This window comes from Xyrauchen texanus, chromosome 43 (assembly GCF_025860055.1).
Source record: "Xyrauchen texanus isolate HMW12.3.18 chromosome 43, RBS_HiC_50CHRs, whole genome shotgun sequence".
NCBI lineage: Eukaryota > Metazoa > Chordata > Actinopteri > Cypriniformes > Catostomidae > Xyrauchen > Xyrauchen texanus.
This window is the reverse complement of record NC_068318.1, coordinates 24615024-24642801: the sequence shown is the minus strand read 5'-3', so window position 1 is coordinate 24642801 and position 27778 is coordinate 24615024. Positions and strand designations below refer to the sequence as shown.

At 38.1% G+C, this 27778-nt stretch overlaps 1 protein-coding gene across 1 annotated transcript; it reads right to left on the bottom strand.

Moving 5' to 3' along the window:
* Positions 1 to 1068: 1068 nt before the first annotated feature.
* On the bottom strand, positions 1069 to 27778 carry phldb2a (pleckstrin homology-like domain, family B, member 2a). Its single transcript, XM_052116059.1, has 19 exons — positions 27651 to 27778; positions 23892 to 24008; positions 20403 to 21364; positions 17299 to 17634; positions 12864 to 13001; positions 12209 to 12346; positions 11652 to 11780; positions 11487 to 11513; positions 10942 to 11097; positions 10394 to 10504; positions 10217 to 10306; positions 9994 to 10143; positions 9783 to 9882; positions 9026 to 9218; positions 7458 to 7548; positions 7072 to 7188; positions 5884 to 6103; positions 4630 to 4715; positions 1069 to 4505 (listed from the first exon to the last, which is right to left on the bottom strand). Exons 2-19 carry the CDS (start codon positions 23935 to 23937, stop codon positions 4365 to 4367), a joined length of 3231 nt encoding a protein of 1076 aa, XP_051972019.1. The 5' UTR covers positions 23938 to 24008; positions 27651 to 27778; the 3' UTR covers positions 1069 to 4364.

Below are 27778 nucleotides of genomic sequence, written 5' to 3'. Positions count from 1 at the left end.
CACCAAGGAATTTGGTGCTCTTGACAATCTCCACAGAGGAGCCATCAATGTTCAGTGGAGAGCGGCCACTCTGTGCTCTCCTATAGTCAACAACCATCTCTTTTGTTTTGTCCACATTCAGAGACAGGCGCTATATACAAATAAAATTGACTTGACTTGACTTTCATAAAACACATTAGTTTAAACACTACCATTTGTTCCACAAAAGTGTGCTCGCTTGCCTTCTCTGTATCCTCAGGTGGCCGTCATTCTGACAGTCTGCCTTTTCTCGATCATACACAGGCAATTATGTTTATAAAAATAAACTATTTAAAGATGATCATACAGTGTTTTTTATGAATGTAATATCACTGAAAGGGGATGTGTGTTTTCTTCAGTATAAGTTCTGGACCGTCCATCAGGTTTCTCCAGCAACTTGAGCCATTGCCCTTGCTCACTTCCATCACGTGTTTCAGTTCGGGGCACGGGTCGGTCCCGATTACCAGCTCCGAACCGGACACATATAACTGCGTGTGCTCAGGTAGGCCACGTTGACGTGAGGAAAAGGGATTGGCAAATGAGGCGAGATGAAGAAAAGCAATTGGCAAATATATTTTTTAAATGTGATTTAAAAGGTGCTTTTAAAGTGCATTTAAAAGACTCATTAATGTACTCATTTATTGTAACATTTAATTACATTTTAGAGATGAAATAAATTTGATTTTTTTTTAATGGACAATTGTATTGTTAAATATAATAACATTTTTAAACATTAATTAAACACATTTAAATGCGTCTTTTTATTTGTCCATTTATAAATTGATTGATTTATTCAAGTTTTTATTTTCAAATTAATTGATTGATTTTAGTCCTTCATTCTTTTGTAAATGGCACTCCTGGGCTTCCATAGTGACATGCATATTGTTTCTTTGGCAAACAAACTATTAAAAACAAAGTGTGAACTGACAAATGTTAAAAAAAGGAAAAGTAAAACAAAAAGGAAAGCAACTGGCAAATAGATGAAGAAAAGCAATTGCCAAATGCTTTTTAAAGCACAATTTAAAAAGGTGCATTTAAATATGGTTTATTAATACACAGTTTTATTGTTAAATATAATGACATTTATTTGTCCATTTATAAATTGGTTTATTTATTCAAATTTTTATTTTCAAATTAATAGATTGATAATTTAGTCCTTCATTCTTCTGTAAATGGCACTTCTGGGCTTCCGTAGTGACATGCATATTGTTTCTTTGGCAAACAAACTATTAAAAACAAAGTGTTCAACATGGGGTCACAAAAGATTCTTGACATTGCATGCCTCTAGCCGCCCTCTGCTGGTTAGTTGTAGTACTACACTGTCAATGCAAACTATTACAGAGCGCTTGGTCAATAGCTTGAAAATTCTTCTTAATGTCAAGGCCACGTCCACACATTAATTTGGATACATTTACACCTCTCATCCACAATAGAAAGCGTTTTCTTTCACCGAAAATTAAGTGTATCGAAGACGCTCTCCATGACTGCATACTTTGGAAAACAATAAATTTAGGAAATTGAAAACAGAATAGTGTGGATGTTGTGGATTAAGCTGATGAAATTAAACTTTTAATTAAACTGTAAGAAATCCAGTTCAGTTGCATATAAAACAGTAATACAATATGTAATACAAATTCAGCTTACCTTTGTCACAAATGACACACTTTACACTATGCACTAACACAATAGGCATAGGTGAATTACAGACTGAGCCAGTGGGGCCAGTACCCAGGGGCCCGGGAGGGCCCTAGGCTGCAAGGACTCGCAGCCCATCAACTTTGAAAACAAATGTATATATTCTTAAATATGTGGGACCCATAGCTTATTTAACTCCCCTCAACAGGTCCCTGTGACTTTGAGGGCCCCAATAACTTGGGTTAGGTGGTTGGGAAAAAGAAGATATTGATATTTTATTTTTGTGGTACAAAAGTTCTGAGAGTACAAAGAAAGAAAGAAGAGAGCATCTTAAAGCAGATAAAAGGTCTTGAGTGTACATTTTGACAGATGAAGTTTGAAATCATGAACATTCAAAACATTCAAGACTCATAGCTCATTTAAATATTCTGTCAATGTAATGTAGTTTAGGGGATTTTGACTTAAATTATGTCTTCACAGGGCTTTTATGGATGATAGAATAATAATGGTCAGTGGTGAATTTAGGCATGCAGGGTGGCAACTTTGGGGGCATTCTCGTTTAGAATCATCACCACACACAACCACAAGTCTCACCAAACCAATGCGTAGATACCGTAGGAGTATATTTGTTAAATTCTTCAATATGTAAAGTGTTTAATGAAGTTAAAATATTTCATAATGTATTATTGCCCCATTAACTATAGGCCGTTTACACATTTATCACACGTTTTGTTACATGCTTGTTTATTGTGTGCATAATTTGTAGTATTTACATTGTTAAAATGTTAAAATGTGTCTTTAAGAACATTGGCTGTTCAGCGAACGTGATTCGGTTGAGTGGATTCTTCACCACATCTGTGCTGTGTTTGAATGAATCTGACTGTAAATAACAGAACAAGTATTAAAATGGCCAAAAAGAAAATTGGCCCCGGGTCCCTTGCTAGTCATAATCCGCCCCTGACAATAGACTCTGCACTCAGCCAAGTAGTGAAAACATTCTTGAAGTGTAGTATCGTCCCAAATGGAACACTTAAGGTTTTTTTACTACACTGAAGCATTCGCTTTTAGCAGCTGATGAAAGTGACGTATGTGATGTGTTGCTGCTAGCTTTAGCGCATTAGCCAACTTCAGTTTAACACTTGTATCTCAAACAACGTACATATTCCCACAGCTTGGAGTGCTTGTAAAGCATTTCACTCACATTTGTAAGGTGCTGTCTACACTGAAGTTTTGCTTGTTGCCACATTCTCTATTATTTACAATTGTTATAATTAGACCAGCATTTCAGCCAGGCAACCGCCAAGCTGCGACTGTTGAGTGCATGAAGACTTTCCACACAAAGAAGTGCATTATTCGGGTACTCGTAGTACACTTCTTTTGTTGCATTTTCAGTGTTAACACACTACTCGCACCACTTGCACTACAAAACGGCATAGTGCAGGGGTGTGCGTTTTGGTACGCAACTCTTGTTTTTGGTGTGCTATACTCTTTCACAAAATACAGATTCCCACAAACTAGCTGCAAACTTGCCGCAAATTTTCCACTCATTATTTTCACATGCAGACAAGCTTGCGATTTTCCGTAAATGTTTGCCAGGGTGTTGCAGCTCTTCACCAGTAGTGGAACCTGCAGTAGCAAACCTTTGGCAACAGTGGACAATTTGCCAATTTGCAATGGACTTCTGGCAAACACTTCTGTGGCAAACCTTTGGAAACAAGTTTTGCCGCAAAGCTCATTTTCATGTGAAATTAATCAGTTATCGTGCCAGTAAAACAATCAATTATCACAGTTTTGTAAGGGTGCGCTTCCATCTGGAATGTTCTTGAGCAACGTGGAGATGTAACCGGTCCTGCACGACCTGCTCCGAGTGGTATTCAAACCAGCATCTCCGGCATGGGAGGCAGGCACGCTAGCGAGGAGGCTATCACATACCAGCTGGCTCCCGTTACAGAGGCACAATTAGTACATAAAAAATAGCACTAATAACCACAGTCATTTTTATCGCTATACATATCTGTGCCAAGTAAATAGCTTAATATTTAGGCAGCAATTCACTACACATGCTCAATAAGGCACTTTGGAAAAACAAATACAGTATAACAAATATAATATATGGGACAAATATAAAATAAACATAAAAACAAATACAAGGTATTTTAAAGATTAAAAAATATATATTTCAAGTCGCAGGGGATACTGCTGAACAATACCCTGACCACAATACTGATATGGTTTTTTAGTCCGTATGGCACATCAGAAATATTTTTGTCTTTGGTGTCTCATTTTAATTATGAAAAATAGAATTAACTATTTCTTTGAGGTATATCCAGGTCAAAGCTTCATTAAGAGTTTGCAAGTGTGCAGAATTCTTGTAGAGACCATGAGAGTGATTTCCTACATTTACAGAGTGCTGTCCTGAGTCTCAACATTGGAAGTGGTGAAAATGGGGCAGAATATATAAAAAGAAAAAAAGATAAATCGAGCTGTTGTATTGTACTTTTGAAAGCTGAAAGCTGCCTCTGAAATCCGATACATGAGATGGTGGGTAAAGCACTTTACATCCCGGATGACTGCAAATCTGCACTGCTAATTTGATGATCAGTATGTATAAAAGAGTATTGTTTATTAAAGGAACCGCTTCAGAATGTTGGTAGTGCAGTACCAGGACTCATTTCACTTTGGGCTTGATAAATGTTTTTTAACAAATATGCTCAGACCAGGAAGTGTGTATTTCCCTCCGCTCCCGTGACTATGACATCCATCCAAATTCTCATGGTCTCTGGAGATGGAGCCACCATGTAATAAACTCGGTCATGTGTCTTTACACTGAATGTCAGGGAGGAATTTGGGCTCTGGGAAAACATATGAGTGTGAGAGAAGTAAGAAGCAAGATTTATTATGCAAAAAAGTATAATTACATTGAATGGGCACTAAGGTCTGTGCTTGTAAAATCACTGTAAGTGTGCTGCAGCTCACCTTGTGTGCGTTCTTTAGGTGGTCATAATACACTTCCTCTATGGCTTGGAAATAGATCACACCTTTCATTTTGGTTTCATGTTTATCTGGAGAAAAATCAATCCTATCACTGTGGTGTTTTGACAGAAAATCCATACTTTTTATAATTGAAACAACCTTTGTTGAATCTTTATACTTAAACTAGGTCTATTAATACAATGTAAAATAAAAGTGGTTTATAAAAGATACAATCTTCAGATGGTAAGTATCAGATTTGCAGGTTGATGACGGTGGTACCGATGTTGCCATCAACTTCTGTGAGCTCTGACACAGTTCAGTGCTGCCCCCTTTTGTTATATACCAGTTTCATAAGAAGCCATTGCCTATTATTTTTTTGCAAATTGGTAAGCCTTTGTAAAATAAACAATGTGCTATGGTTCATAGATGTGTTAAAAAAGCATTAAAAAGCTTGGGAAAAAAACATAAAAAAAGTGAAATCAAAGGAATATTCCATCTTATCTAAGGCCTGCTGTTGATTACTGAAAATAACTCATCCCCCAGTTTGTAATAAAATTATTAATATAAAAATGTTTTAAGGATGATTCAGACAATTTTACAGTTCTCTTTTATTTGAGAAAGAAAAGGAAATTCTAAAACAATTTTTTTTAGGTGATTTTAAAACCTCCAGAATGCCCGCCTGCTGGTCTTCCATTATAATTGCATTATGTAAACATGTTTTTTAGTTGTTTATACAGACTGAAGGACAAATCAACATTTTATTTCCTTTGGTAATTGACAGCAGGCCACAAATGCGGTTGATTGAGCTTAAAGGTGCACTCAGTAAATTTTTGTTCGTGTCATCTTGGACTTGGAGAGTGACACCTAGTGGTGTGGATGCAGCATCATTCAAAATTAATAGTTTTCAGTTACAGATGCAATTGTAGAAATTCACTATTTAAAATCAGCCATGATTAATTTAATCCAAGAGTAAAAGTGTCCAATAACAAGACGGTTACTTGAGATTGAGTAGTATCCAGATGGTCATGCGATTCTAAAATGGCAGCCCCCATGAGATCGCCCTGCCCCATATGTATAATAAAACTGCTTTTATAAGGTTACTGATATGACTGGAGTCCTCATCTCAAGTGAGTAGTCATGATTTTATACATACATTTCAAAATTACAATACATTTCTTTAGGAGTAAAACTTTTTAATGGGGAAAAAAATTACTGAGTGCACATTTAAGTCCTGTAAAGAAAAGTTAATGTACTTACCAGCATAATATGCCAGCGTCCTGCGATTGCGGTCAAAAACGAACCAGCGCTTCTTCCAGGTTTTAATTTTCCCGCCCATTTTAACCAGGAACCCCCTGCAGGTCTTCTCAGTTATGGCCAAGTGAAAACAAGTTTCTGGATGGTGACCAGCCGCCTCGATGTGACCTCTCAAGTCAAAGTCATCCTTTCTCACTGGCAGGTACCGTGTTAACGGACAAGACTGAACACAAAAGCCAAAGTTTAGGTAAAGTAAAGTAAGTATATTTTAGTGTGTATGTGTGCATTCCCTTTTGTAAAAAACACACCAAAAAAAAACAGCTTAAACCTGCCTGAGGTGGTTTGGTAGTCTTAGCCAGTTTAAGCAGGTCTAGCTGGTCTCTTAGCCTGGACAAGCTAAAAAGAAAAATGACCATAACTAATATAAAACTATCAAAATAGACAGGTCCCAGTCTGACCAATTTGGCCAGACTGGGAGACCAGATAACCACCACAGGCTGGTTTAAGCTGCTTTATTTCAGCAGGATTAATGGGATAGTTCACCCAAAAATGAAAATTCTCTCAAGATTTACTCAACCTCATGCCATCCCAGATGTATATGACTTTCTTTCTTCTGCAGAACACAAATTAAGATGTTATAAATTAATATAGTCAATATAAATTGACTGAGCAGGGAAATTTAGTAGACTTAAATATTGATCTGTTTCTCACCCATACCTATCTCTTCAGAAGACATGGATATAACCACTTTGGCCCTTATGTGGATTTTGGAGCTTAACAATTTTGGCACCCATTCACTTGCATTGTATGGACCTAAAGAGCTGAGATATTCTTCTAAAACTCTTCTAAAATTATCTATTTTGTTAAGCAAAATAAACAAATTCAAACACATCTGGGATGGCATGAGGGTGAGTAAAGGAGATAATTTCAATTTTTTTTTGTGAGCTAACCCTTTAATATAGACAGTGAGAGAGGGAGTCTAATTATTAACTGATTTTGAGTAACAATCTACAGAATTATGACATAGAATCTATTACTGCACTCGTTCCCTCAGATATGCTCAGAGGTTGTTTTGTATTATGGTAAGTGCCGTGAGATTAGTCTTTAGCCATTATCAGTCATTTCTTCATCTTCATCGCTCTAGTTCTCTCCCTCTCTCACCTGCTTTCACTGAGTCTCCCAGAGTTTCACCTCTCTCTCCACTAGTTTCTGTCGTCTATTCGTCTCCTCTTGCAGTCTCCTCTCTAACTCCTCCCTTCTTCTCCTCTCGTCCTCAAGAGCCTGCCTGCGCAACTCCATCTCTAGCTCCTACGGTGGACGAACAAATTGACAAACAGGTATGGCTAGTTACATCAGCATCTTTGTTATAAGGAGCCCCAGTGGGAATTTGCTAACTTTTTTCACATTTTCTGAACAGATTTTGGGGGTAAAATGTGTGGGATTCTGATGAATAGATTTATACAGTAAAACAGACTCCATGTGAGCCTAGTTATAAGCAAGCAGACTTTTACAGAGCTAGGAGGGTGAGACAGAGAGAAATAAACAGAAAGAGAGATATCAGGAAAATGTTGAGTTACCCTGTGCTCCAGTATTCGGTTCTTCTCAGCCTGGGCTTCTCTGAGCATGTGTCCCATCTCCTCTATCTTAGCCATATTAGCTGTGCTGGCACTGAGGGCACCAAACACAAACACACAAGCAGTTTTTGTGACACAGATCACCTTCAACTGATGATTCTAAGGGAGGTAAGAATTTTTAAGTCTTTGAGGTCTTAATAAGATTTATATAGTAAAATTAAATAAAAATTAGGGCTGTCGATTAATTGCAATGCCCCCGGACCGTAATAAGGAAGATTCCTGAGAAATGCAAGCTTGTAGTACCACCTGTTTACTCCAGAGGGCAGTAAGTGAATCTTCAGCTGTATGAGCAACACGCAGTTTATACAGTGAAGAAAACACTTCAGTAGGCAGAACAACACAAACATGCGTTATGTTCTTGCGTTCAAAACACTCGAAGGAGCGCAAATGCCAACTAAGGGATCTCAAGATCTGTTTAAAGATTGAGTATTAAACTATATTTAACTTGACACAGTGACCTAAACATTTTATGTTTATGACGCAACACACCCGAGACGTCTAACGTAAGTGTAAATTGACAGGCCCTTAAACAAGCCCTCATAATAAATCTCCAACTGATTGACAAATTCACTTGTGAAATGGATTGCTGTGAACTGTATGCCAATGATTGAATTATGTTCAATAATATGGTAGTAAACAATACATTGTATTCTAAAGCCGCTTTTTGTATTGTCTTATCAATGATTAACTCTTCAGCCACAAGAATGTAATGCATTGTAATTATCTGAACATTTTTTATTTTATATATATAATTTTTACATATTTAAAGATAACTATGTATAATTATTTTATCATTATATTTAACATTTTTGTTATATGAGGGGTTTTCTCAGCAAATATTTGTATATGCGATTAAATGCGATTAATCACGATTAATTAATCGGGACACCATGTAATTCATTTTATAAAAAATTGTAATCAATTGACAGTCCTAATAAAAATACTGCATTAAAAATAAACTCAGAGGTTTAAAACCCTCAACCTCATTTAGCAATATGTTCCAGAGAATCTAAAGCTTCAGTTCCTTGGAGCGGCTTTGGAATGCAATACAAATTCCACAGACAGGATATGTGCATATCTGAGATACTTAAATGCAAACACCTGTCTATTCAGCTTCCTTATAAACAATATTACATTTACTTAAACTCTCACTGACTCACAGATTATGCAGAATATAGATACACATTCTTGCACACTTCTCACTCACTTGGCAGCATGTTAACATCACTGGCGACAATGTCATAAGTTACTTGATAAAGCTGCCTTTAAAGTGGATGTTACTGTTGGGTTAACAAGCTTTAAATTATTTTTCCTATCTTATAAAAGTTTATCTTATTTAATTGGGAAAGTTTTCAGCAAATATGTGTAACATGGGAGTCAGGCTAGATGCTTACCAAGTGCAAAAATGCATTAACTGAGCCAATCAGTGAGATGGAATTTACAAAACACAGCCCTTCATATAGTCTTGATCGTTATTGAATTTAACCAAAAGCCATGACTTCTAGTCCTACCTGGAATTGTTGGCAGGTGAACAGGCTGAAATGCTGGTCTCCAGGCTTTCTGAACTGTCCATGCTCAGTGTGTCAAAGTTGTGTCCATTATCCAGGTAATGGAACGGTTCCAGGTACACAATTGATTCAGAAACCGCCCTGTTGGACATCTCACTCAGTCTCTGCCTATCTTCATTAAGATACAGCTGACCTGCTGCAAGAACAAGAGAGAGAAAAGGATCTAAGTGCTAAGTGATGTGTTTTAGATTATCACTATGTTTTTTTAGGATGTATTTATGGTGCATAAAATGTTTTTCTTTGGTTCAGAGTAGGATTGAACATTTAAAATATTTTAGTTTTTGTTTTTAACATCAACAGGTTCAGGGACAGCAGATGACAATTAGCCACTTTGGCTAAATTTGGCACATTTATTTCACAGTGCAATGTCAATTAATGTGTATTGCCCCTGAGTAATAAACAAATACACATACAGAAATCTGATAAATGGCAAAATATGTGTATGTTCATGTATGGTTTTCACTGATATACAAAAGTCACATACTTGCAAATACATGTAAGCATATTTCAAAATGCTACAAGAATATTTATAAAAATATATTTATATAAAAAAAATTATATTATGTATGTATATTTAAACACTAAAAATAAATTATCTGAACTATATTAGAAATAAGAATATTTATATGATAAAAACTGAAAACTGTATTGATAAGATTTGAGAGGTGTGGCCATGGTGATAAGTGTATATTAGTGTTACCCTTGAGCAGTCGGCGTGTGTCTAAGTCACGAGAGGTGACCGACAGAGTGCGGGGGAGTACAGTACCACAGCTAGAGCTTTGAGACAGTGGCATATGAGGCTACAGGATTAATTGAGTGAGAGAGAAAAAAGAGATTTACAGTACAGAAATTATAACATAGTAATAATTCTTTAAATATACCGTATTTGTGTGCCAAATTTGATGTCTGACCTTGGGAGACAGAATGCGACTATTTGTAGAGTTGCTTATGGTCCTGGAACTCTGCCTCACTCCTTTACGGGACACTACGCTGTCACTCAGCAGAGCTCCGCCCTCCTTACTGCCATTGCTCTGCCTCCTCTCGTCCAGAGAGCGAAAATGCTGGAACATTTAAACAGACAGTCTTTCAAAGCCAGTGCTCTGCTATCAAAACTTGAAACAAACTTTGTGTTACCTCCTTCATGGACACAGGGTTAAGGGGGAAGGCCTGACCACCTGTCAGCTCAGAGTACTTCCTTTCCAAAGATGAAATGTTCTTGCGTTCCTACAGAGAGATTGGTGAAAAAGATCAATCCAGAGAAATATTCAAGCATTGATAGACACATTCCTGTATGTAGAAAAATATCCTTACCCTCTGCAGCATATTAATGACGTTGCTCTTCTCTTTCAAGAAGCTTTCCTTTTCCCGCTGTGCCTGCTGGGTTATCTGGGTCGACTGCTTCTTCAGGGTAAGCAGCTTTTCCTTTATTAGAGGCATACAACGGGCAGAAGAAACATTTTTATTATAAAAAGTTATTTGTACGCTCTCAAATGTTTTGCAACACAATGCCATATTTGAATGTATGTGAATGTGAAGGAAATTTGAAAGCTACAGTGGAGGGGAAGATTTCAGTCTTTTCCACTCACAAAGCTATCATATTTATTCAGAAGGCTTGGAATATAGTCACTTGGAATATAGTGGAATATGGACCACTTTCATCATGCTTTTTTGCCATTTGTGGAGCTTAACAGCCCTGTCTCCATTTACTTTCACTCTATGGAAAAGAACAGCCAGGACATTCTTTGAAATATTTTTGTGTTCCAGAAAAAAAAGAAAGTCATGGAGCAACATGGGGGTGAGTACACTTTGACAGAACTGTTATATATATAAAAATAAGTATGCATAAATCATGCACACACCTTTCGAGTGACAACAGATCTTTGATATTCTGCAATCTCTCTAAGCAGCTGCTGTGTCTGTGATTCTTTCTCTTCATCTTGTCGGCTCTCTTTTTCCAGCTGCTGAAACTCCAGATCTTCAAAACGCTTCGCCGCGGCTTCCAAGGCTTCAGTGTCCTACCAAAAAACATGTGCACACTCAAAAGATTTTTCAACAACACTAAGTCAGTAGATTATATACTTTATACAATGGTGCAACTCCAAACTAAACTACCAAAAAAATATTATATAATTCACAGAATTTCACAAAACAGACAAGAAAAAATGCTAAACTGAGCTTAAAAGGATTGTTCACCCAAACATTTTGACCTATGAATATGCATTAAAAATGAAAGGTGACTGAGTCTTCTCCTTTTGTGTTTCCCAGAATAAACAAAGCCATACAGGTATGGAATAAATAATGAGAGTAAATAATGACATAATTTTAATTTGTGGGTTAATTATCCCTTTAAAGGCTCAAGAAATGTAAAAACAAAATTTAAAACACACAGGAGAGAAAGGCCTACCAACAAGAACAAACGGTCTCTCCAGAGCTGTTGCAGAGAGAAAACAAAGAACAAAGTTTATGAGAGAGAAAATGCTGGTCTACAGGACAACAGAAGAACAGAGAGCAGAACAGGTGGCCGCACAGATGGGCACAGGTACGAGAGAAACAGAGGTATCTGACTGACCCTGGATATCTGATTTTGGAGCAGCTCCTTCAGTGCTTCAGGACAGGTGTCCAACTGGATCTTCTGTTCTGAGATCATCTCAGCTAGCCTCTCTACTTTAACTCTCTGAGCCTCCAACAGGGCTTTGTCCTACAGCACCGTGGCCATTGCAGGGACATATGGATGACGAACACAAACAGAGCACACAAATATGATGGACAAAGAAGAGATAGGGCAAGATGGGTTAGAGAAAGGAATAGAGGAATTGGAAAAAAGGTGTAGGTAGATGAAAATAGTCTCTTTTTCCTTATTGGAAACACTACCCTGTTAAAAAGACAATCATTGAGTTTTGTTTGTGGGTGTTGTCCACTAGGCTTCTTAACTAGCATAACTAGTAAAACTTTTTTAGTCCAGCATTTTTGTTGGTGAACAACTTGTCACCAGCTAGACCAGCACTAACCATAATAAAACAGAATTTTTAAACTGGTCTATTTAGTAGGGTAATCTTTGTGTAATCTGAAGTTTTGATAATCTAGGTTTAATCTCTGAAAACACATCTGTTACTCATCTGCGGTTACCTGAGTTTGTTTGGTTTGAGCATGTTTCTCCATGGTGCCCAGTTTTTCATTGAGCTGCTCTAGCATTTCCTTATCGCTTTGTAGTTGAGCCACCTCTGCCTCTTGCTCACCATCCAAGAGAGCCCTCTCTACCTCCATCTACAGAGAAAGAGAGAGACTGTTTATTGTTTATTGACTTTAGCTCCTCATTAGGGAATAAATTAATCCACTTAAATTATCAAAGTTTTACAGATCAATTGTTAGGTTACACCCCTACTCTTTTCGAGAGGTGTCCTGGGATTTATAATGACCACAGAGAGTCAGGACTTGGGTTTAACATCTCATCTTAAGGATGGTGCCCTTTTTTACAGTATAGTGTCCCCATCACTGTACTGGGGTGTTATGACCCACAAATAATACAGAATGAGGACCTCCTGCAGGCCTCCTTAACACCTCTTCCAGCAGCAAACTTAGTTTTCACCAGGAGGTCTCCCATCCAAGTACTGATCAGGCTCAACCCTGCTTAACTTCAGTGGTCAACCAGTCTTGAGCTACAGGATGATATGGCTGCTGCATATCGCTACATAGCTATTTACTAGCTGATGAATAAGGTGATTATAAGTTGTTACATATGGTGACTTCAAAACACATAAGCAGCTAATTTAAGTACACAAACCTCTCTAATGGACTCATCCATCTGTGTGTCTAGATCTCTTATCTTCTGTTCCAGTTCCTCAATGTTGTTGAGCACCTGAATTCTCTCTTCTTCTATACGTGTCACTTCCTGCCTCAGCTGCATGTCTTCAGACGCCTGCTAACATCAGACACATTATAAGAGATCAGACGTACTTTATAACAGACATCCGAGCTGTATCAAAATATACTTTATTACATGGCCCTCTGGAATACTCAATTCTGATTGGTCAATGGCGCCATCTAGCAGTCTGATATTTCTCAGTTACAACCGCAGATCCAAGTATCAGACCTCTCATCCAGATATTGAGCTATCGTTCCTGCTTCTCGGATCACTGTGCGATCTATACATTAACATAATTCTAACTCAAACCAATGTTTCATGTGCATTTGTGTATTTATTTGGCAAGTCGTCTTGTAATAAGATATACATAAATGTATATTTATATTTTTAGGGCTGCAAAGAACGGATACAGAGCCTTCAGTATGGTACACGCAGTCACACAAATGATTATATACTTTAGCATGCATGAAACCAATATTAAAACAAAATATTATGAACAACACAAACTGCATAGAACTAAAATGAAAAAAGATTGTGAAGCAACACAGGACCACACAGAACCAAAACTTAACAGAGCAGAGCGCCACACGGTACACTAGAAACTGCGAATGTGATGTTTACACTAGCTAGCTCCCTATTTTTCCCAACTGTGATGGAACTAAATTAAATATGAATACGTATGTCAAATAAGCCAGAGATTGAAGAACCACCGCCATCTCTAAAATCTGCTTGGGAGCATAATGTTTTCACAGTAAACTACAGTAATACTGGCAACGAGTAGTGAAGTCTGTAGTGAAGTCAGGTATGTCTCAGGAAGCACATCTAAAATAATGACTAATTTGTGGTGACATCATCCACATGTGTCTCTTGAGGTTATGGGAGCAAAGCATAAACAGCCTGTGCAAATTAGTCTTGTCATGGCATTCAAGCAGCCTCTCGCTGCAAGCTGAGGCAAGATTAAAGTGAATGCCAGAGGAGTATATATATATTGCTGCAGATATGCGACTATTCTCAGTCATCGAGAACACAGGATTTAAGCATCTGCTTAATGTGCTTGAGCCCCATTATAATGTTCAAGAACGCATTTCATTAGTTCTGTTGTGCCTGTTCTATATAAAGAAGCATGCACTGTAATTGTCCAGCAGGGGACATTGTCAATGCTAACAGATGTTTGTCAAAACAGCTCTGACCGTCGAGGCATGTACTCCACAAGACTTCTGAAGATGTCCTGTGGTATCTGGCACCAAGACGTTAGCAGCAGATAATTTAAGTCCTGTAAGTTGTGAGGGGGAGACTCCATGGATCGGACTTGTTAGTCTAGCACATCCCATTTATGCTCAATTGAGATCTAGGGAATTTGGAGGCCAAGTCAACACCTTGAACTCTTTGTCATGTTCCTCAAACTGTTCCTGAACAATATTTGCAGTGTTGCACGTGCATTATCCTGCTGAAAGATGCCACTGCCATCAGGGATTACCGTTGCCATGAAGGTATGTACGTGGTCTGCAACAATTATTAGGTAGGTGGTACGTGTCAAAGTAATATCCACATGAATGCCAGGACCCAAGGTTTCACAAGAGAACATTGCCCAGAGTATCAAACTGCCTCCGCCGGCATACCTTCTTCTCATGGTGCATCCTGCTGCCATCTCTTCCCCAGGTAAATGACTCACACGCACCTGGCCGTCCACGTGATCTAAAAGAACATGTGATTCATCAGACCTGGCCTACCTCTTTGCTCCATGGTCCAGTTCTGATGCTCACGTGCCTATTGTAGGCACTTCTGACTATTCTGCGGCTACGCAGCAAGCTGCGATGCACTTTGTATTCTGACTCCTTTCTATCATGGCTATCATTCTGTTTTTCAGCAATTTGTGCTACAGTAGCTTCTGTGGGATCGGACCAGACGGGCTAGCCTTTGCTCCCCACGTGCATCAATGAGCCTTGGGCGCCTATGACCCTGTAGCCGGTTCACTGGCTGTCGTTCCTTGGACCACTTTTGGTAGGTACTAACCACTGCATATCGGGAACATCCCGTGAGACCTGCCATTTTAGAGATGCTCTGACCCAACACATGAAATTCAAGACCTGTATGTTCACTTGCTGCATAATATATCCCACCCCTTGACAGGTGCCATTACAATGAGATAAGAAATGTTATTCACTTCACCTGTCAGTGGTTTTAATGTTGTGGCTGATCAGTGTATATTATATACACAAACACACACACATAAAGCCAGAAGAGAAAAAAATATACAAAATTAACAGTGCACTGTAGAAAATAAATATAATCTATAAGACAATTGTTCTTGCTCGGATGTTGTTCTTTTATAGCTCAGGAGACTTGAAGTTACCAGGTATGTTTCATCAATTTCGTAAGTTTCATCAATTCATCGTATGTTTGCCTAAAATTCCATAGAAGAAATACAATTATAAAACAAAGGAGATGCACTGTGGCCATGAAAGAATATTATAAGAAATGTTGCGTTCATACTGAAATGCCTGACTTTAGACTGGATTTTAATTTGATCTCATTGTAGTCTTTGAAAAATATATGCCATCAATAACTGTGATATTTCAGAGTTTACATTTGTGATTTTTCTGTCCTATGAGTAATACTGTTTAAGCAAAAGTTGCATCTTAAAGCAGTTACGTGACAAGACATTAAGCAGATGTGTGGATTTGAGAAAAAGAATCTGTGCGGATCCCTTGGAAAGTCTCAAGAGTTTTAAGGCTGACTAGGTTAATCATGATGACTGAACATCTGCATCTGTCATTAGTCTCAAACCACCATTTTACCTCTGCTAGATTGATTCAACATACAGTACACACGTGAACATATACTTACAAATATTTAAAGACCTGATTAGAAACAGACTGTTCTCTTGTTCCACTGATAGACTAAACACACATTCATACAATCAGACCTGGCAATCAAGTCTAACTCTTTAAACTAATACTCCAGCTCCTCCTAAGAGCTATACCCATACTATGTATATGTCTATATGTCCAAATCTTTATGGATTGTTAACTTGGCAGTTCTAGAGGTTTCCAGTGGTAGTGCAGAGGAATACAGCTGAGCAACAGAGTCTGTCTGACTCTCCCATTCTGATAAGCGTGTCTGATCTCCATGGTATTGACATTTACCAGAAATATCTACAGGGATGGGCCTGTGCATATTTTGCATATGTTTCTAAGCTTGTGCAACACTAATTGTGCAATTTTTGTCAAAACATATGAGAAATTATTAAGAAATATTGCCGGAGAGGAGAAGGCATGTATGAGCATAGAGTCCTGTTCTGTTATTCTCCTGTTGCAGGGGAGGCAATAACTGGCCCTCTCTCCTGAGAAAGTCTATTAAACTCAAACAAACCCTAATGTCATTATAGCTATCCAATAGAAAAATAGTTTTTCAACATAAAGTCTCTTTGTTAAAGGGATAGTTCACCCAAATATGAAAATGTTGGTAAATTGACTGACCCTTATGTTGTTTGTGGAAAATAAAGGAGATGTTAGGAAGTATGTTCATCCTTATGTGACATCCTCAGTCACCATCCTCAGAAAAAAAGTGAACGGTGACTGAGGATGTCATTCTGCAAAACATTTCCTTCCATGTTCATGAAAAAAGTTGAGTAAATGATCAGAAAGTTTTCATTTTTGGGTGAACTATCCCTTTAAGTGCAAACGGTATCTGTTTTAAAATATGTTTCGATCCCTGAATACAGAGTGTGAGGTCAATGTTTTTTAACATATAATGGTCAAAGTTTACTGTGACATGCTGTTAAGAAAAATACATCAACAGCGAAGCTATCAGGTATAAAGACTCCAAATCCCAAGTATGCATTCTCAAACTGTTTCGTAAACTTCAAATCCAATAGGACTGCATAGTTTCTATTGCTTCATTAACTCATTCTAGGATATTGTGGAGCGAATTAATTCAACAGTTGTGGCAATTTTGTATGCTATATTTCAGTGGAATTAGGTTTTGTTTGTCTTAGTTATTTTATTTATTAAAACATTTTTTCACATATCATGGCAGCAGTCTAATCATCAAATGATGATCAAATTATAAAGTAGAGTGTTAGTAATCAGCAAATATCCAGACATACAGTGTAAAAAGGCACATTTTCGACACCCTGTACACTGTTCCAAGCTGCTTTAGATTTGAACAAGCTGAAAGTGGTATAAAAGACCAAACATCATCATGGCAATAGCTTATTATATAGTTTACATCAGTAAAGGTAGACACAACATTTTGGAAAGAAAATATCCTGTTTGTATTCTGAAAGATATACACACAAACATATTGCCACCAGACAGGTTCCTTGCAACTGGCTAACAACATGCAGGATTACCTTGCTGCAGAGGTGTGGAGAAGGAGAGGGGACTGAGCTCTGTAGGCTGGTGGTGGGTGACTGAGGTCTGGTCTCCCTGTGTTCACTGAGTCTACGCTCTCTCTGAGTCAGGATCTCACCACGAGCCTTACCCAAAAATCTGCTATCCATAGATACTCCTGTGGTTGAGTCAGAAAACACAGATTCATCGTCAGACACCTGAAGCTTCTCCAGCTCTCGGTTGATCTTCTGCAGGTCAGAAATTGGCGAGACGCCAGAGTCGGTCTCCACCCGACTGAGATCAGTGCGGCCCAGCTCAGAACACAGGCAAAGGATGGTCTCGAGGCGTTGGCGCTCCTAAAGGAAATTGAAACAGAGGTTGGTTATCTCAGAAGAACCACTTAACAGTCACGCAAAAAAACTCATAATGCCTTTTACAGCAATAATATATTAGAGCAGAGTAGATTACTTCTGAATTTTACCTAATGAAAAACCTACCTAATGGAGTTTGTGTGTGTGTTTTACTCACTATTTGTCTGTTATATGGACAGTTCACCCAAAAATTTTAATTCTCTTTAATTATTTACGCACCCTCATGATATCCCAGGTGTGTATGATTTTCTTTCTTCTCCAGGACACATTTGAAGACAAATAGAAAAATATCTCAGCTCAGTAGGTCCTTAAAATGCAAGTGGATGGTGATCCAACATTTGAAGCTTCAAAAATCACAAATAGTCAGCATAAACGTCATCAATACGACTCCAGTGGTTAAATTAATGTCTTCTAAAGCGATATGAATGCTTTTGGTTTGACAAAAGATCAATATTTAAGTACTATTTATCTATAATCTAACATTTCCATAAGCTTCACAAGAGGGTGGCGATCACATGGTCTCTCGTGTGACATATTTGCATTGTTATGATGATACGGACATAATCTTGTGTTTTCCTCTAAGTTGAGACATCCAGGATAAGAACACAAAAACACCATGTGAGTAAATCAACAGATACAAATACAGATCTAAACCAAAACCAACAAAGCTTCTGTACAGTGTTTCTCATGTCCTACTCACTTGTAAACAGCACTGCTCTTCCATGTGTGCCGAACATGCCACAGTTCTCGCGTGTCTCATGCACGTACCGCTGCTGACCGGAAGCGATGATTTAGAGTTAAAAAACATATTTATCTTTTCGCACCAAAAGCAATCGTGTCACTTTAGAAGACATTCATTTAACAGCTGGAATTGTATGGATGACATTTATGCAGACTGTCTGAGCTTCAAAAGTCGAATCACCATCCACTTGTATTTTAAGGACCTAATGTGATATATTATATTTTTATTATATTTTTCAAATTTTCTTCATAAATGTGTCACACAAGAAAGACAGTCATACACACCTGGAATATCATGAGATAACTTTCATTTTTGGATGAACTATCCCTTTAAAAAGGGCACTTAAAACTGTATTACACCAGAACCATCTATGTGTGATAAGGTCAGTCCAGTTTTATCTGAATCAAAGTCACAAAGCAAACAGTCACAAAAGCGCATTCATGTACATTGAAACATTTTAAAACCGAATACAAAAACTATTTGTGCAACTAAAACAAACTTTACACTAATCCAATTGGTTTGGCATTTATAACTGCTCCATCTTTAGTGTAATAATGGCTACTGTCTAGTATGGTTCCAATTCCCCCCTCACTCCCCACATTAGAAAACACTTGAAAACGTACTAAATTTATATCAGCTGTAGGCTGATTTAGAATGAAAAATGGATATTTAAAAAGAATAAGAATAAGTGGGATCAACAAATGAACAATTGACTGCCATTGGCTGATTAATATGCATACATGTATTCAAAAAAAAGTAAATGTACTCTGATTATGAGCATTTTTTTATTTAAATAATCTAAATACAAATACTTGATTTTTAGATCCTGATTACTTAATCTACATTAAATCTAACACATTACTACCCAGCATTGCATACAGTGGGGTGCAACTGTCTGAAACCATATTTCAAATATGGGATTTTTTATGGGATTTGGCATACCAAATATTAAAAAATCTTATAATGTAAATGTACATTTTTCAATTCAGCCTTTTTATTCAAATTTTTATGCTGATAAAAGCATTTTTACAAGTGGTCTCAGACCACTTTAGGAACCCACTGTACATGTAAAGTGATCTTATAAATAAAATTAGCTTACCCAATAGATTCAAGTTATTTTTTGAAACATTAGATATGTTCATTAAAAAGACTGTTTACATTTGTTTTATTTAGGTTTGAGGCCTCTTTAGCAGTGAGTTGTGGTATTTGGCCCTGGCACTAATTTAGCTACACACAGACAAACACACGTTTGCTGCACATGCCCCTGCGGTCAGATCAGATGGTTTGACTAGAGTTGCAGTGTTTTAGCACAATGTTATCATGTGGCCTAGAGGCAACATTAACTGTAAATAAAAGCTAAAATATCCAACAACACATTTCAGGTTCTCATAAACAACAAACTGTAATGCAAAAACTTTACCAGCTGGCTCATGGACACACAGTGTGAGCTCTGTGTGTCACTTAAAAACTCTTCCATGAAAGAGTGTGAAAAATCCAGTGATCCTCTCTTAAAATGTTCAAATCCAAGCACAAAATACAGCTCAAAGGCCTGTAAGACACTTTCAAGTCTCATCACTGCCTCAAATGATGCAAACTGAAAACAAAAGTGTTGATTTCCAGGCAGAGAACTCACAATTTTACATAAACATTCTACAATATTCACAAAAAGAACTCCCTTAGAGAGTCTGTATGAGGGTTTAAGGGGCCGTTCAAATAGGGCACATTTAAATCATGCAAAAAATTCATTTTTCATTGTAGTCTAGCTAATATGCATGCACATTGGCTCTTGTAACTGTAAGGCGTGACTTCCATTTCTACAGCCGCCATATTGAGCATTGCAATGCCTCTATCAAAAAGGTGATTGGCTCCATTAACTAGGCGAGAGTAAGACATATTTACCCAATCATCTATTTACAAGTGGTCTGTCTCCTCCCCTTAAAATTTATCTGATGAAGTGTGCCTTGTGTGAATGCCCCTAAGTGTTTCTCTAGTGAAGTGCAGATTTCCTTACCAGTCTTTCCACTTCCTGTTCTCTCAGTCTCTCATCTCTTTGTCTCTGATGATAATCTCTGAGCTCTTCTTTTCCACTGAGCGAACTGATACTGCCTCTCCTCTGCCCCATGCCTGGTCCCAGCCCTCCTTTACCAAATGAAAGCCGCCTTTCCCTAACTCCCTGGTCCAAACACGGCGCAGAGCCCACGGAACAGAGGCTGGCCCTGCGAGGACTGCCAGGCATGTTGGCTATCACGGTCACATCTGGTGGTTTCTCTGATGAAGGAAGGCTGCAGCGTGGCTTGGTAGTGCGGCGTGGTGGCAAAGAAAGCATTGGAGCATCCCCTCGATACAGCCTGGGCAAAGAACGACTATGCCCACCTAGGCCATTTAGTGAGCCGGAGGAGTATTTTCTCTGCCGGAGCAATGGTTCCATGGCAGACTCCCCCTCTCGCAATTTCAGCCTACGTCCCAAGCGAGGGCTGGAGGGCATGCTAGCTGCCCCACTTGGACCTCGATGAGATGGAGGAAGAGCATTGGTCATGCAGGAAGAAGAGGAAACTTTCCACATGGAGAGGAGTGAGGTGGTAGTATTTGGATGGTAAACTTCAGAAGAGTGGCAAAGCAACAGGCTGTCCTGTGATTGGTGTTGTGCGCAAGGTTGGCTTGGGACTGAACTTATGGGGCGCTCCGACAGGTGTGGGGATGGTGGCATGCTCAGGCTACTGGTGGGCGTGTAAGGAGAGGGGACTCTGATGGAAAGTTGTGGACGCTCCTGTAGATAGGAGGAAGCTGACTGGGGACTAGGGGGTGGGGATAAAGTGAGGTAGCCACGGTCTGAATTGGCCTTCAATCTGGCCTCCAGAGTGGATTTCCTGCGCTGTAAGCTCTCCATCAACTCCCGAAGCTCCGCCTTCGAGCGAGTGCCATTGACAATGGGTCCACCCAATGAGCCACCATTGGAATGAAGCTTTGTTGCATCTAAAAGGAAACATAATATTTATCATTAAAGGTGTTTTAAATTAGAAATATGTGTTCCATTAGCTATGATAAAAAACTGTAACTTTCAGAACATCCTGCAAAGTTCAATAAGAACATTTCTAAAACTAATCTGCTAAAGCGGCTCTGTAGGATCTTCCACAACTCACATCTCATGTGTAAGTGCAACAAACTGCTGTTACTCATTGCACAAGTGAAGAGAGTGTTTCCATAGATTGTAAGTCTTAAAGGCACAGAAGCAATAAATGTCTAAGACGAGAGAATGTGTAAAATGGTTCTGAGAAACTAAATTATGGCCTTGACTAAGATTCTAAGCGAACTTTGTCCACATAGAATCACGTTACTATTCTTTATACATTTTTGCTAAATTATTTTTACGTGGTACGTATTGTGTCACATTCCTGGTGAAATGAACACTATAGAGGTGCTCAACAACAATTACATTTATTTCTTGAGAATAGCGGCAGACAATCAGTTCATAAACACATTTCGTCCTTTTGTCATGTTCCACACACAATGCTATTTTATGACACCTAAATACTTTTACTACATAGTATATGACAGTAAGCCGATTCATTTTGATGTTTGCATTACATATCCAAAAGACCGGAGATGCAAAGGACTGGAGTACAAGTCCTGAAGAGCACACAATTCGACACATGAGCCGAAAGTGTCAGAGAAGCCACAGAAATATTACATGGTTGCTGCAGCAATTGTGTTTTTATATCACATTTGCTTTTTATGAAACTAACTTTGAGGATTAGATTTAAGGTTTAGGGTGGGGAGGTAGATTTTGTTGTTTTAAAACTTGATAGAGCATTAACTTTAAAACCATTTGTTTGAGAGGAAATTTAACTCTCTTTTAGCTCCACAAATGGACATTTCATCGCAGAACTGCTGCGATATGTGTAAGGAACCGCATAACACATTAATCACAGTGACATGTTTAAATGGCATCAGGCTGTAAAAAGCATGATGTGACCTCTTTAACGCTTACCTCGAAATGCGTTGAATAAATCAGGTGATGAATTTGCCTGATATCTAATGGAGAAATACTAATGAATGATGAATGTTTCTGATTAGCCAACATTTACATAGGGCTAAATGTAATGCTATGTAGGTTTCACAAAAAAGAACTAACTAAAACATCTGTAGGCAACTTCAATGGAGACATACATTTCCCCAGGGAGATGGCCAGGCAGTTATGCGTTTAGCTGGAACTAATCAAGTGTTGTAGCATGACAAACCCTTCATGCGGTCTTGTTGTACTAATACAAAAGCTCATTGTTTGCACAGGTTGTATTGGACACACGTAAACACAGATTTGTGAAATCTCATAAGATAAACATAGGAATTAGACATATGCTCTGGCTAATTTTTAGGCTTTGCTGAGGACATCCAAGGGTCACATAAACTCAGCTTGTGTTGATTGCATACTATAAAGTTTAGAAGCCTTTCTGAGACAAATATTAGCCCACACAAATATGGATGCCTTCAGTTTAAAGGAAAAAAGGCCCTCTAAAAATGGAAGAACCAAAGCCAGAATGGGTTTGTAGTTTTTGGCACTGGAGCAGAGAAAAGGGATCTGGTCAGAACTCCTCCTCAACCAGAACGTGATTTGTGGGAGCAATAGAGGTCCCTTTCAGTGAACACACACATACAGCTATGTGTGTGCAGACCACCTGTACTCCAGAATGTTTATCTTGGTTTTGGGTTGTTAATCATTTTAGCTAAGTGGTTGACCTTGAGCCATATGGATGGGATTTAACATTGTCATTTATTTACAACGTAACATGGCAATTTGTACAGTTGTGGGTTCATGGTGGTAATGATGACGTTTTGTATTATTCAAAGGCCTCTCAGCCAACACAAAGCCAACAGAGAAGGAGAAGAGAGACTTTTCACAAATGTTATATATTTTGGTGCCCTTTGTCTTTCTTCGTAAATCATTAGAGTCACAAATCCAATGTTTTTGTTGTAAGTTCTATATGATATATTAGATAAACTATTATCTAGCATAAAACTAACACAGCATGAAAAGTAGCAACTGTTACAAATTACATTTTACAGCATGTGTTCTGTAATCTGTAGTGGAATACATTTCAAAAGTAACCCTCCCAACCCTGCCAATAACTATAAACCAATACTTGGTCCTAAAATAGCGAGCCGCTAATAAAAGATAGCTAAATTTAGGCTAGATTTGCAACCCTACTCGCAACCTTGTTACCCACACCATGGCATACTCTTTTTAAATTTCTGTTTTATTTATTTAAAAAAATTATAATACATTACTGAATATTTACATGTTTAATAAACAATCCAACACAAAACGGCAAAGACGAACACAACAGATGGCACTGAACTGCGCTCTTCCTGTGAATAAAACAGTCTGTGGCATAACAACGGAAGGAACCAATTAGGCTGCAGGCAAGTCACTTTGTTTATGTGAAAACAGAAGAATGGATCCTACCAAGAGCTGACTTGGAGAAGGTGGAAGAAGATATCTCACCCGTATTGAAGGACAGCGCTGGCCCTGCAGTCTTCTTTGGCAGCATGTTCTTTATGCGATTCGCCTCTTCTGGGTGGTTGAAATGGAAAAAGGATCTGCCCAGACAAAGAGTGCACCCTGTGGAGAACCAAATCACACACAGTCATGTTTAAAATAAAGACATTTCGTCCAAGGCTCTGAAAGGAAATAAAGCATTAATAAATCATGAGCTCAGACATACAAGCCAACAAAGTATGATACACAATTACTCTAGCATTAGAGTTATGACTGAATAAAGTTGCATGAAACTGTAGTATTCCAAATAGATATGTAATGAAAGTTTGAAGAAAAAGCTTTGCTTTAAATCTTAAAATGAATCCCAAGTGATAGTTCACCCAAAAATAAACATTCATATTTACTCACCCTCATGCCATCCCAGATGTGTACTATATTAACAGAACACAAACAAAGACTTTTAGAAGAATATCTCAGCTCAGTAGGTCCATACAAAAATTAATGGTGATCAGACCTTTGTAGCTCCAAAAAATCAGGATAATAAAAGGACATAAAGGATACTGAGGTAATCTATAAGACTCCAGTGGTTAAATCCATGTCTTCAGAAGTGACATGATAGGTGTGGGTGAGAAAAAGATCAAAATGTAAGTCCTTTTTTGACTCTGTTCTGCTGAAGAAAGAATGTACACATCTGGAATGGCATGAGGGTGAGTAAATGATGATAGAATTTCATTTTGGGGTGAACTATTCCTTTAACAATCCAGGAAAAGAGAGAGAGAGAGAGAGAGAGAGAGAGAGAGCGAGAGAGTGAGAGAGAGAGAGAGAGAGTCTTGATTAAGTGAAAAAACAGAGCAAAAAGAGCTCAGATTTCAGAACCATTTTGAAGTCTCTTCTGAAGCAAAGTCCACTGAGTCTTTCAGGGGACTTAAATCCACAAGACTGATTTTCCCCTTAAGCCTGGGACACATTCCCTCTCTCTCCTTCTTTCTTTTAGTCTGTCTCATACATCTTTCTCCTCTCTCTTCTCTTTTCACTACTGAGACTATGCATGTGTATGTGATAGAGAGAAACATAGAGGAAAATTTTATGGGAGATCTCAACAGAGTCTCAAATGTCAAATGTGTTTCTCTTAAAATTCCTTTGGAGAAATAAAACTAGAAGCAAATAGCACTTGTTTCCATAGAGTAAGAGAATAGAGCTATACAATTAATGTGATCAGTGATACTTTTCTTTCTTTTTCTTTTTTACGAGAAATATTTTGAGATTGAATGGAATCAAACTTTACACTGCAGACTTTGGTGTCTAGGCAAATCATTTTTTAAACCGTTTATGACCTTAACCTGAAAAGGACATTGTTGGCTTACTAAGTGTTGAAAGATTGTGCATGTAAACTTGCTCATTGTTGAGATAACTTCTAAAACTCTAGGGGAGACGTGTTCGATTTGCCGGGTTTTCCTGAAACATACTGCATAAACACACACACACACACACACACACACACACACACATGTTGTGTTTCCATGTTTTATGGGGACTTTCCATAGACATAATGGTTTTTATACTGTACAAACTATATATTCTATCCCCTAAACCTAACCCTACCCCTAAACCTAACCCTCACAGAAAACATTCTGCATTTTTACATTTTCAAAAAACATAATTTAGTATGATTTATAAGCTGTTTTCCTCATGGGGACCGACAAAATGTCCCCACAAGGTCAAAAATTTCGGGTTTTACTATCCTTATGGGGACATTTGGTCCCCACAAAGTGATAAATACACACTCACATACACACACACACACACACACACATCTCCTAAGAAAGCCCACTCCTGCAGTCTATGGCTGCCTATGAGGAGACTGTTCAGGAAGTGGGGTGTCGTTTTACGCTTTCAGCGACACAATCCTTCACCATGAGTTCACCATCTCTAGCCACCTGACAAAGCTTTGGTTTTCCTCAAAGCCAGCAAAGGGGCCAGTTTTCTAAATCGTGCCTCATATGTTAATAATCATATCCACAAATACTGTGGATTTTCATACCAGTCATTTTGAAATAATAAAAAAAATGCTTTTATTTGGAAAGAGATGATGAAGGTATATCAGCTGAATTGTTATGATATGTAATTATGGCTCAGGCTTTTTTTGGATGTGTCAAATTCAATTGAGTCTGTTGCAATGTGTCTCTCACACTCTCTCTATCACTGGCTGATACAAGCACTCTAACATATGGTAACCGTCCCTCCCACATCATTTAAACAGCATTGCCCCAGATTGAAGGAGAGTACACTCACAAACTACATGTCTCAATAACGCTTTCATGTGTAGTGTAATCACTCCTTTCTGAAGTTTTAACAGCTTGTTTAAGTTTAAACCCTTGGGAAAAGACAAAATGCGTTTTGCTAAACTGTGGGATTTCCAGCTCTGGGTTGGGACTATGAACCACAGTCATTCCCTGTCTAATGATTTGCAGCACTTGTCAAGCTTTCAGCACGTGGCTCCTGCCAAACTGATAAAGCCTGTTTAAACAACAAAAAAAACACCATGCTGATGAAATTGATTTTAGTTATTTTTTTTCTATTTTGAGTCTATAACTGCATGTTAAGCCCAATACTCTGGGAAATCATCCACACCCTTCTTCCCCCAGTCACCCCTCACAAAATGTTATATTTGTAACTATGGGTTTCTCCAAAACTACCATAGTTATGCATTTTTGTAACAGTTGTAAAAACCATTATAAATGTATGATATCTTTAAAATAATGTAAGAATCTTTTTGTGATTGTTTTTGATGACACTAAGTTTTCAAGTAATCAGGTTATCAGTTCATTGTAGTTACTGTTAGGGGCAGGCCTACCATATAGAATAAAATAGAGTAGAATAGATGAGAATATAGATGAGAATGAGAATAGAGAACAACATAACAAAATAGAATTGAACACAAAAGAATAGAAAAGAACAGAATAGAATAGAAAACAACAGAACAGATTAGAACAGAATAGAGCAGAATAGAACAGAACAGAACACAACAAAATAGAACAGAATAGAGCAGAATAGAACAGAACAGAACAGATAGAACTCAACAGAACAGACTAGAGCATAACAGAACAGAATAGAACACAACAGAATAAAATAGAACAGAACAGAAAATAAAGTACAGCAGAGCAGTACAGTTACAATACAGTAGAGCACAACAGAATAGAAGAGAATAAAGTATAACAGAACATAACAGAATAGAACACAACATAATAGAATAGAATAGAATAGAATAGAATAGAATACATAGTTCGGGCATGCATACGTGGTTACATAAAAATGCATTAAATCGGCCATCTGATTTCAAATATACCAGAATTAAAGCGTGCACATTTAAATCAAGCAGAAAAGTACCAATTGAAGAGGCTGAATAAGCACTATAATACTCAGACTGTTTTCTGTCTTCAATAATTGCTTTAATATACAGGGATTAAAGCAGGGTTAAATATCAGCGATGTGCTCGCGTGAGCCGCCCAGCGCAAAAGCAAACAACCGCACGCGCACAGCATCTCAATGTAAACAACATTGATTGTTGTCACGGTGTGTTTGTCAGTCTAAAGTTCCATCCCGTGTCCATGAACAACACTTTAGACTACTTTTCAAACGAACAAAACCATATAACGGTTCAAAACGTATAACCCATCGCTGTCGGACGCCTTGAACATTCAAATTCCAAAGTTAAACTCTAAAGAAAACTATAGCTCAGTCAATATTCGCAGCAATAATACTAACCTTTGTTTAGTGTCCCATTGAAGAAGCCTCGGGAGGATGATGCGCGGTCGGTCCTGTCTCTCTGTCCAGCCAGTTTTGCATGACAAAGAGGACAGACGCGATGTTGAGTGCGGCAAGACTTTGGCCGT

What these genes read in the sequence shown, in the direction of transcription:
- phldb2a (XM_052116059.1), bottom strand. Translation starts at nt 23,937, where the DNA reads ATGCTGCCAAAGAAGACTGCAGGGCCAGCGCTGTCCTTCAATACGG. An exon ending in GAGACCGTTTGTTCTTGTTG is followed by an intron (nt 11,098 to 11,486) that starts GTAGGCCTTTCT and finishes GTTTTTTGGTAG; the next exon opens with GACACTGAAGCCTTGGAAGC. An exon ending in GACGCTGGCATATTATGCTG is followed by an intron (nt 4,716 to 5,883) that starts GTAAGTACATTA and finishes ATTTTTCTCCAG; the next exon opens with ATAAACATGAAACCAAAATG.